At 37.6% G+C, this 11,270-nt stretch overlaps 1 protein-coding gene across 7 annotated transcripts in view; it reads left to right on the top strand.

Moving 5' to 3' along the window:
• The window catches only part of KDM6A (lysine demethylase 6A), a 176,430-nt gene that overhangs the window by 141,002 nt on the left and 24,158 nt on the right, over positions 1-11,270 (top strand). For all 7 annotated transcript variants that reach the window (XM_019529051.1, XM_019529050.1, XM_019529046.1 and 4 more), the window contains 5 exons: positions 5,505-5,634; positions 7,033-7,138; positions 8,794-8,999; positions 10,890-10,954; positions 11,035-11,109. In XM_019529051.1, the coding sequence (XP_019384596.1) occupies positions 5,505-5,634; positions 7,033-7,138; positions 8,794-8,999; positions 10,890-10,954; positions 11,035-11,109 (582 nt within the window). The remainder of the gene's footprint in view (positions 1-5,504; positions 5,635-7,032; positions 7,139-8,793; positions 9,000-10,889; positions 10,955-11,034; positions 11,110-11,270) is intronic.

Below are 11,270 nucleotides of genomic sequence, written 5' to 3'. Positions count from 1 at the left end.
GAGTTTCTTATACTTGTATAAAAGTGAATCTTTATTCATGGGAAAGAAAGAGTCTTTTAATACTTCAGAGCAGCCTTGTAGTCCCCCTTAAAAAAAAAAAAAAAAAAAGGGAGAAATCATATGTATGATGTTTTAAAAAAGTGTTGTTATCATTAGGGACTTAACACTTGTTTATGTGCAAGTGATCCTGACGTTGTTATTTTGTACATAAACAGAAATATATGCACTTAGTGTTTTAAGAGCCAGTTTCACAAAGTTGAAACAGTTAAGACCAAATTATCTGGGAGAGAATTTTAACAGAGAATTATAAATTAATGATTGGGAATTCTTTAGGAGTATTTCATTGGCTCCCTTCCAGCCCCTCAAAAAAGGTCACAATCACACAGTCAAGAAAAAAGATGTTGAAAGTTAATAAAGTAGCCTGGATTTGGCAGCAAGTAAAAACAACTATTAAAAATGTAACAAATAGAATAAAGGACAAATTAATAGCAATGGATATAAATCAGAAGCTAGGACTTAAAGAAAATTCCTCTAGAAAGCAAAAGGATACAATGTGAGATTTGTGTTCAACAGAATTAAAGAAAAAATGCCCTTTACTTAAGTATGTTATGAGCAAAATGTATGTGAACAGTGTTATTGATCTGTTACTAACCCTATCAAGATTACATAGAACTAGGGAGAATAGTAAACAGCAGCTGCTTAAGTTAGTTATCTTTTAAATCAGTAGGCTGGGGTAACTTGCATCTTTGAGGTTTTAAAAGAGCAGGCTTAATAGCTCTGTGGATCATGTAATATTGATTTCCAGTAAGTCTTGGGACACTGGGAAAATACAGAGGACTGGAAGTAAAAATATTGTATAAATACTTACAAGTAAAGTGAGCCTGGTAAATATAGTCATGTCAGCCTGACATCACTTATGAACTCATGGAACTTAATAAAGAATTAATAAAGTAAGATAAGTGACAGTCAGGGGGGTTTTTTTTAGTTAACAGGTGTTGTCAAATTAACTTGATATTTTTAATATAATTGCACGTTTGGTTGATATGAGCCATAGCATTGGTTCAAGATACTTAAGCTTAGGTAAGGCATTGGACTTGGGGCTGTGTAACATCTTGAGAATGAACTAGAGGATGTCCAGTGTTTCCTTTTGATTCTGATGTAAAGAAGCTACTGGCTGTTCATTTCTCAGATTTCTTAATTGGTGACTGTCTTTCTATTCAGATGTCAGAATCTTTCATGGCTTTAGAAAGGAATTGGATAGCTCTCAGTGCTCACAACTATGTTAGCTCCAAGTTTGTTTGTTGAAAATGGTTTTATTTTGGTGCTCCTTCACCTCTTACTTCCATAAGTTGTCAGTTTTTAGACCATCTTAATGGGTTCTTTTCCTATCCTTGATGGCACTTCCTTCTTTAGATCTCCTGGCTAATTTGTTACTACTCCAGTCCTACCTGTTCTACACCCCTTACACTTCCCCTTGTGTGATGTTGCTCTTTGACAACAGGGTTTTTTAGATGTTTGTTTAAGCATCTGATTTTGAACTTTGATCGGCATGCTGTATTTGTCAGGTTATCTGTCATCATTTGTAGTTTTGTAGGGGTGCCATTCAGTAGCACCATATCATCAGTATAGTCTAGGCATTTGCCATCTTCCCATGCTGTACTACTTCTGTGGCAATGCCAGGCAGTAACAAAGAGAGAAGGCAGCCCTGTTCATTCTGTAGTGTGTACATCAAATCGTTTTACCTGGCAGCTTATTCTTTCAGAGTATCCTTTGGGAGATTGTTGACTTGAGCTAATTCCACTTAACTGAAGAATATTCTACAATGGGTCCATGTATGCTGTTGAATGCTTTTTGAAAGTCAGTCAGTTGGTGATGAAGGAAACCTGCCTTTTTCTGCATTCTTATATGGCATGTTATATTCTTTAATGTGAATATATGGTACACACAGGTAGTCATGGCTCAAAGTCTAAGCTATTCTTAAGCTTTACATTCACCCTATACAGTGTCTTACTGAAGACAGCTTTCTCTACAGTAAGGAGTAGTGTGTTTCCTCTAACATGTTGTAGTCTCAAAAGATCTTTATTTTGGGTATACTAGCAATAATTCTTCATTTCAGCTGGTCAAATGAGGTCTCTTCCATACTTACTTACTGAACAGCTCTGTCTCTTTTGTTAAGATGGTGGTATCAAGTGTCTTGACAACGTTTCTGTTTTGATTTGATGATCTTCCACGACTTTATTTTATACCTTCCTAATTATGGCCTTTACTTCTGTTATTCTTTGGGCTAGAGTTAATATCAAGTTGTGGTTAATATGTTTCATTGAAATATAGCATTGAGGACTATTTTGACATTCTCTTTCCGTCTTTTCTTCTTGTTGCCTGTAAGTATTTTCATCTTTGTTTTTACTTGGCTTATTTGCTTTTTTGAAATGTCCACACAGGATTTTACTCACTTGGTTAATTGTTTCGTAGTTTCTTATCATAGCAGCAGCCAGTGGCATAACAAGCAGAGTTGGTGCCCAGAGCAAACGCTGTGGAAGGGGCATGTGGTTCCAGGAAAGGGAGGGGGAGGGGCACAGAAGTTCTGGGAGCAGGGCCCACACGGATTCTGAAAATTGGGGTGATGTGGTGGGAGGCAGGCAGAGTCCTCAATGGAAGTAGTCCCAGTGGAGCTGGTGCCACTGCACATGCTCTGCCTGTCCTAGTTCTGCTGCTTTTAAAGCAACAACAGTTGGTAACTGTTTTGGAGCTCCTGTCATGGGAGTGCTGCTGGGCTGCAAACTCAGCAGCGGTGGGGGTGCAGTTCCTGCACCTCTCCTAACTTGGTGCTTGAGACGGGTACCCTCTTGCTCACCCCTGGTTATGCTACTGGTAGCAGCTTCAGCTGCTAGATCTATACCATGTGTCTCTAGTTAGCATTACTTATGTGGCCTTTCAGTTTTTTTGTAGCTTTCTTATGCTTTTCCTTTGCTTTCTCCAATACTTTATTGGTCTTCAGCTTTCAGGAGTCTCTTCCAATGCTTTTTCTGTCTGTGGTCTGGCTCCATATCTTTTGGGTTATTCCAGGCCTGCTTTGTTTATGGAGATAACCAGATGTCACCACTGTAGCTCAAATCATGTGAGCTTTACCCAGGTTTCCTCATGTTCAGTTTATCTCTTAATCTTTGGCCCTTGACAGTAACCCAAGTTCAAGTTGGAATTTTTCTGTTTTCAGTTTTGTGCTGTTGATGTTGGATCAGCTTTTTAAGCAGAGAATGATCATTCTCAGTTTTACAAGCAGTTCGATAATGCAAAGATTTCAGTCATTGCTGCCATCTTAGGTTATTTGATTTTTCAGCTGATGAAAGTCAGGTTAATATTTTTTGTTTGTTTGTTTTGCCATCTGGAAAAATTAATTGTCTTTTATGTGTATCATTGTCGGGGCACTTGAAAGTAAGTGGTTGAGTTGCCTAGTAGTTTTGTGTTTCTTTCCATTTTGATCAATTCACAGCTCTAGTTTCTCCACTATTTTATTTCCTTGATTGTTGTATTTACTTGAGCATTAACTTGCTCCTTGTGAATGGGCAGTTTTATGTTTTGGTACTTTGTCAGTCATTCTTTGAAGCAGTTGTAGAACTCATCTTTGTCCTTATTGTTTTGTTCCTCTATCGGAGCATGACATCTTTAGAAATCTGGTGTTTCTGGTACATTGATTGATAGGCTTCTGGGTTGCCAGGTGACTTTTTTCCCCCCCGTCTGTTGTGATGAGTGCTCATCACTGTGGAATCAGTTGATGAGATGGTTTCTTTTCTTGCTTAAAGCACTTTTTCCATTTCCATTAGTCTGTTCTGATGCCCAAGATTTCAGAACCACAGTTATCCATCTGCATTATGATCTGTGAGGTCTTTGACATTTGAAGTATTGATCTTGTGTTCTAATAATCAGCTTTAAGGTGTTTTGCCTATTACCAGCATCAGTTTTTTTCAAAGCATTGGCTTCTAGAGATTGGCTTTCTTGACAACAGAGAATATCACCAATCTTGTTTTGCACAGCCATTTGATAGTTTGAATAGTAAACCCATTCTGTTTCTGAAACCAGTGGGCTTTCTGAGGCTGGATATTTCAATTTTCCATTTAATCTTGGCCACTTTATGTGGGCTTGGAATGATCAGTTAGTGTGCAAGAGTTGGGGTTTATAAAATTATTTATATATTGGAAAATGTGCCTTATTCCAGTGGGGGCCAACCTTTTTGGTAGGCATACCACAAGGTAAGCGCCACCCCCTCCCTGACTGCCACTCTGATCCCATTTTGCTGCCTTATCTGTTGCTCTGTTCTGTGCTCCCTGCCCTGTGTGCAGCTATTTTCTCCGCATCCTGATGGATCTACCTTGTGCCAAACAAAGCAGATGTATTTGCCAGTTATGGCATGGTGGCCAATTTTTGCAAATTGACCACACCCCTATGTTATTCAGAGGGATGTGGAGAGGAACTTGTTCTGTTTAACTTAAATAAGAAAGTTAGGGGGTAGTTTGATCATAGCTCATAAATACCTATGTGGCAGACAGGAATTGATAATTGACTTAAGCCTAGCAAATAAAGGTATGGTCAATCCATTTGCTGAAAATTGAAGCTAGACAAATCCAGATTAACAGCTGACTCTTGGAACAGTTTTGCCTGCACTTTAGTGTAGTCTCCATCTCCGGAAGATTTTAAAATCAGGGCTGCATCTTTTTCTAAAAAAAAAAAAAAACGTCTAGACCAAGTACAATTATTAGTTTGGAAGTAGGTATTAACATAGGGAAATTGTATGGCTTATGTAATGCAGGATGGCAGACTAAGTGATCACAGTGACTTGTGTGTATACAGATTGCAAACTATGAACCAGCAATTTGCAAGTTCTGTAGTTGGTGACTTCTAAAGTCTTTGATTAACATTCTTCTATTAACTCTGTTGTCTGTGATCATATTTGTAAAACATTTTCTTAATAAAGTTTTTAAGCTTATCAGTTTAATAATCACTATGCATTCTCTTAAGATACTGTACAGTATATTACCAGAATGACTGGATGATCTCATAGCTTTATTTATATTACCCAGTAGTCAAAGCCAGTTGAGTAAGGTTCTACTGTGTTTATATTTTTATATTGATGTGTCAAATAATGCATACTATTCTTATTTAAATTAGTTATATTTTTAATTAATATTGGTAGTGATACAAGTTCTAAGGGGATCTGCAGGTGAGAGTGATTTAAAATAGCGTCATCTAACTAATGAGAATTTTTGATTAAATTGTATATTGGAGTTTTAACATAATTTGCTCTGTACAACTGTGCAGAAGAAAAAAATATTAATATGTAACTCACATATATCTAGTAAATATACTTGTATTTTTTTAACAAGTGTTAACAATTTACCCTTGTACATCACTACTGGGCAGAAAAAAATGTTAATATGTGGAGAGCATATATTCGGCAAATTGTTACATTTCTTTTAAATGCTCACACAGACAGCTCTTTTTCCTTTTAGGAATCTGGGTAAAAATGGCTTATCTAACAGTAGTATTTTATTGGATAAATGTCCACCACCACGACCACCACCTCCACCATACCCCCCCTTGCCAAAGGACAAATTGAATCCACCTACACCTAGTATTTATGTAAGTATATACCAACTGGTAGGAAAAAATTGTTAGTGCTTTTTGTAACTCTTCAACTAGTATTTTTAATTTAGATAAGTATTTTTAAAAGATGTCTTATTCAGAAGTGAATTTTGCAGGGGTCTCCCAACATGTAAAAATGCAAAATTTTGTCCCTAAAAGGAATATTGAGACCTAGCTAAACAGTGGAGGAAATGAATCAAACTTAGAATTTCAATATGATTGCTAAATTAAACAGAAAACAGTAGTTCTTAATTCTTTAAACATGTCTAGCAGAGAGGCAATTTGTGAGACCCAATTCACTAATAGGTCAAATATAAAATATTTAAGATTTCTTACATTTGCAAACTGTTAGTTAAAACTATATATTAGTAAATAACTACATTGAAATAATCTACCAATCTACTTCAAAACACAACAAAAAAACAGCAAAAATTCTAATAAATGTTAACAAAATGTAAATATCAGAAAATGGCTGAGATGTGAAATATTTTAATTAAAGCTTTTCTTACTCCATATTTCTTTATGTACCATTATTTCAAAAGCACAATCTGGCAGTATCCCAGAATCTTTGTAATCTGTCGTCTTCGTTGATGATAGGGAAGTAACAAACCATTTAGCCTCTATCCATAGAGTAGATTGCCCTTTTTTTCTCTGGAGCCCTGACCCATTCTGCCCCCTAGAGGGAAGATGTTAAAAGATTGGCAACAGTACCAAACTGAGGAAAACCTAGCTTTAAAAAGTCATTAGACATAAAGGTGCCACACAGCCATGTGAGAGCAAAATCAGCTTTTCTAGTTAACACTAGACACAACGTAGACAATATTTCTATTTCAGTTATCCCTTGAACATTCTGTAAAGTATTATCTTTTCATAACTCTTGGAGGTTAACGTAAAACCATAATGCCTGGCTCTAAAAAGAATTTGATGGATTTGGAGAATGTGCAGTGAGGAGCAGAAAAATGATTCATTCTATATCCTGGTTATGAAAGCATGCAGTAAAAAAAAATTAGATTTGTTCCTTAGGGAGGGACATCACATAAAGAAAGAGGACCCTTTGAGCTAACAATCCAAACAGGAAATTTATAAACAATGAATATTTCTAGATTTCTGGAGTGATTGTCAAATAAATTTCTGTAAAACTAAGCCTAGACAGTTCAGGCACAAAGTGACCTAGGAAGAATTTTTGTCAAGAAATTTTATTGCAGTGACCAAATTAATTTTAAAAGGAGTGAAAGCAGTATTTAAGAGGAATATGTTGTATGATATAACTCCTAATTCACAGGAGAGTGTGGAAATGGATAGGATTCCTGACCTCCTCTTGGTCTATTATTTCTAACTTTGCTAATAAAAATCCTATGTTCCCCGGAGATTTAATACTGCTTTGTAATTTTGCAGTTGGAAAATAAACGTGATGCTTTCTTTCCACCTTTACATCAATTTTGTACAAATCCAAACAACCCTGTTACTGTAATACGTGGCCTTGCTGGAGCGCTTAAATTAGGTAAGTTTTTTTTTCTCGTTGATGGGGAAAAAAGTGAAGCATAACAGATTTTTCCGTCTTAAAAAATGTGGGTATTTTAGAAAGACTCAGGAAATCTTTAAAGTATTATGTCACTTTTATTTCCTTAATACTGCATTCGTGTTTGCGTGGCAAAGGATTAAGGAAAATGTAGCCTGTAAACTAACTGTTCTAAGCAACTTGGTTGCTGATAGATATGAAAAAGAAAAAAAATTGCTTTACTGAAAGAGGCAACTCATTAGTTCACCCAGCTCCGCAGCACATGTATAAATTGGGTGCTTCAGCAGGGCTTTTTTGCACTTTTTATCTAAAGCTGACTCAGCTATTAGATAAAAGCGCCAAAAAGTAGGCCTGCACGAAGCTGCTAGCATTTGCTTTGGATTTGGCCAATTCGGTGGGCAGTGAATCAATTCGGTGATTTGAATCACTCTCCGGAATCAATTGGGCCGAATACTAACTGAATCTCTGAATTGCCCAGGCCTGGCTCGCCTTCCCAGCCGCAGCAGTGGTTGCCCCGCCCACCCCAGTTCCCAGCACTTCGAAAAAACAAAAGCCCTGACTCAGCTGGTGCTGCCAGGTGGGGGTGGGGGCTGATCCCTTCTCCCCACACTGCATCAGGGGCTCTGCATGAGCCCACTGTCCCAGCCCTCACCCTATGGCTGCCCCACCCACCATGGCTCGGGCCCTTTTAGGAAAAAAAACAAATGAGAAAAACCCAACACTCGCTGTCCTGGGATTTTTCTCATTTTTTTTTAAAGGGCTGGAGCTGGGGAGGGCGGGGCAGCCATGGCAGGCTGGGGGAACGGAAGGGTCAGGGGGTTCCTCATGTAGCGTGGGGCAGTGGAAGGTAGTGGGGATTGCCCCCCGCCACCTGCTGGGCAGCACCAGGTGAGTAGGGCTTTTCTTTAAAGCACCGGGAGCTGGGGCAGGTGGGTCAGCCATGAAGTAGGGAGGGGCTGGAACCTGGAAGGGGTCCACCGCCATGGTTCCCTCCCCTGCCCCTACTTACCAGCTCCAAGTCTGGCTGCAGCTCCCTGCTGCAGCCACTGGGAACTGTCCGATTCATTGAAGCTCTCCAAATCTTTTCTGAAGATTCAAATTTGTTTGGACCTTTTAATTCGTTCCCTGATTCAATTTGGATTTGGAGATTTGGCCACCGAATCTGGCCAAATCTTCTCTGAATTGAATCGCCACCTGAAGCTTTGCACAGTCCTACCAAAAAGCCCAGCTGAAGCACCCAATCTATACAGACTTTGGTTGAGCTGGGTAAAGCTACCTCAGTGCCTCTTCTGGGCATGTACCGGGGCTTGGCACAGGATCTTACTGAGTTTAAAGTACCATTTTGGGGTGGGGAAGGGGGTTGGAGACTTTGTTTATGTCTGTAAGCAGCCCTTGAGATCTGTGGATCAGAACGTTCTATATATGCTAGGTCCACTTACTATTTCCTTGAAATATGTCGGTAGAGGTTTGAGTTTACCTTAAAAAACTTTCTTAGCAATAGTAGGTGAAATATATTTTCATTACTGTTCTGAAAATAGTATACATCTTAGTAATCTCAGTCTTAACTGCAGGAATTTAACTCAATTTTACTTCATTATGCTGAACTGTCATTTATGAACCATGTTCATATTTTTTAGACCTAGGACTCTTTTCTACCAAAACGTTGGTAGAAGCAAATAATGAACACATAGTAGAGGTGAGGACACAGTTATTACAACCAGCAGATGAAAACTGGGACCCCACTGGAACAAAGAAAATCTGGCGTTGTGAAAGCAGTAGATCTCATACTACAATTGCTAAATATGCACAGTACCAGGCCTCCTCATTCCAGGAGTCATTGCGGGTAAGTAGATGGTTCGTATATATCTTGCCGTTTATAAGCACATTAATACTGCAGCCAGCTTTTTCATATTAATTGCTTCTGAAAAAATCATGTTCATGTCATTTAAGGGAAGGAAAAATTCCCAAAACACCTATAGCTTTCTAAATTTTTTTTATTATTTTACTGTAAAGGTACTTGTTATTACGTGCTTTAAACATGTAATTTAAACTGATATATAATGGTATCTAAATTAAAATTAAAACTTTGTTCGGAACTGTAATTCTTTATCATATCTTAACTTAAAATTAGGTTAAAATTTCAAAATCAGATCTCTGTAGTGTGATGAGATGATGTTTATGTGCTGTTTTTTAGAAGCCCACATGCACTCTACTGTTTTCCTTCAACTCAGGTATTTGATGCAAGGGAGAAATGTGTATTTTTGGAAACGTTGTTAATGCTTTCCATATTTGCTGTTATGTAATTACCTTGTCAGGTTCCAAACACCGTTTTTTTTCATTACAGAGTTGTTTCACATTCCTGAGAGAAGTATTCCATGATTCTTTTAAATGTGTGTCAATCATAAGTTTTAATGAAAAAATATTAGATTGTGTGTCATTCTGTATTAAGGGTGAGCATATCTTTGGGTTGATCTTGGGAACACTTCAAGATCCTCTCAGGTGTAATCCTAACTGAATGAAAAATCAATGCTAAGTGGAGCAAAGGATTAAAGTTATCACAGGCCACCTCTCTTAAAATATAGTAAGAATTAGCGGTTGTAGAAGCTGTGGACTGGCATTTTCAGTGGAAACTGGAAAAAAGAGGTTGTGGCTTGAATTAGGTGAAGAGGAAAGAAGAAAACCTAGGTTAAAAATTATCCTCAACATTTCTTATACAAGGAGGAGTGAGCTTTGGAAGCAAGTTAGGCCTTGGTAGATATGTTTATGGCCCCAGTAATATGGTAATAGTGTCATAAATTGCAACGTGCCACATGTTCAGCTAATTTATGGCATGGAAATATAATGTAGAACATCTTTATGACCGATTTGTATTGAGTCTTAAATTTGAACATGTGGCATGTATTAAAAACCCGGAGCTGTGCTATGCCCCACTACAACACTCAAATGGGAATCAGAATGGAATACAGGGCAGCTCAGGGCTCCATACATGGAACATCCGTAGCAATCCCATGATTGGGATCTGAGGAATTTTATACCCTGTCTCAAGTGTTGTTGTATGTCCTGCCATGCATGTGAGACATGGCAGGGCACACAATGTTTGAGATGGAACAGATCCAGATTGTGTCATTATTTTGACGTCTGCCAACTGTTCCAGGAATATATATGGATGTCTGTAAGCTTAGGTCTGTAACTGCAGAAAACATGAAAGGGATTTTTCCAGTAGTAGTGATATTTCCAATGGTAACGCTATTCAGCTATTTCAACTATTACAATGCTGAAATATTATTGCAGTTGGAAAAATGCAAGAGCTCTTATCTAATAGATTTTATAAATATTAGTAATCTTGAGATTCATTTGAGAAGATTTCAGTGCCTTTTAAGGGAGATAAATTTTCAGGCATAATAAAATTGACAGCATTCCTTCTAGGATGGATCCATGTTTTGCCTTCATCTGCACAGTAAAGCTGGTCAACCATTTTGTGCATGTGAACATTATGAATATTTTCCTATAGACATGGTCTATTGTTCAGAGGTGGATTTTGCTCTAATTGTGGCCATGAGGCGTTTGCAGTTTTTGGCCATCAAATATGTAAGGAAGTGAGCAGGTTTTACCATGTCACATCCATATAAAAATAACAGATGCAAAGACTTCTCTTATTTAATTTGGCCTGTAGAATGTAAACCTTGTATTGCTATGTGAAAGTGATAAGAAATCTCATGTTTGGGCTTTCCAGGAGGAAAATGAGAAAAAGAGTCACCACAAGGACCATTCAGATAATGAATCCACATCTTCAGATAAGTGAGTCTGGTATTAGAAGTATACTTCTATAGTGTCTGTTCCAAAGGGTCTACTTCATACATTTTCATAATTATTTGCAGCTCTGGGAGGAGAAGAAGAGGACCTTTTAAAACAATCAAATTTGGGACCAACATTGACCTGTCAGATGACAAAAAGTAAGTATAGCAACAATTGTTTATTGTATTTATAAACAATTCAGTCAGCATGCCTGCCCATGATTTACCTAGATGTTTTCTTACTGAATTTTCTTTCTTATAAATAAAAATATATATAATACACCCCTTTTATTTGCTGATGTCTAATTTTTTTTTTTTTT

The sequence above is a fragment of the Crocodylus porosus genome, unplaced genomic scaffold (genome assembly GCF_001723895.1).
Source record: "Crocodylus porosus isolate Cpor-Errol unplaced genomic scaffold, CroPor_comp1, whole genome shotgun sequence".
Lineage (NCBI taxonomy): Eukaryota > Metazoa > Chordata > Crocodylia > Crocodylidae > Crocodylus > Crocodylus porosus.
Note: the sequence above shows the minus strand (reverse complement) of the source record. Positions and strands in the feature narration are given on the sequence as shown.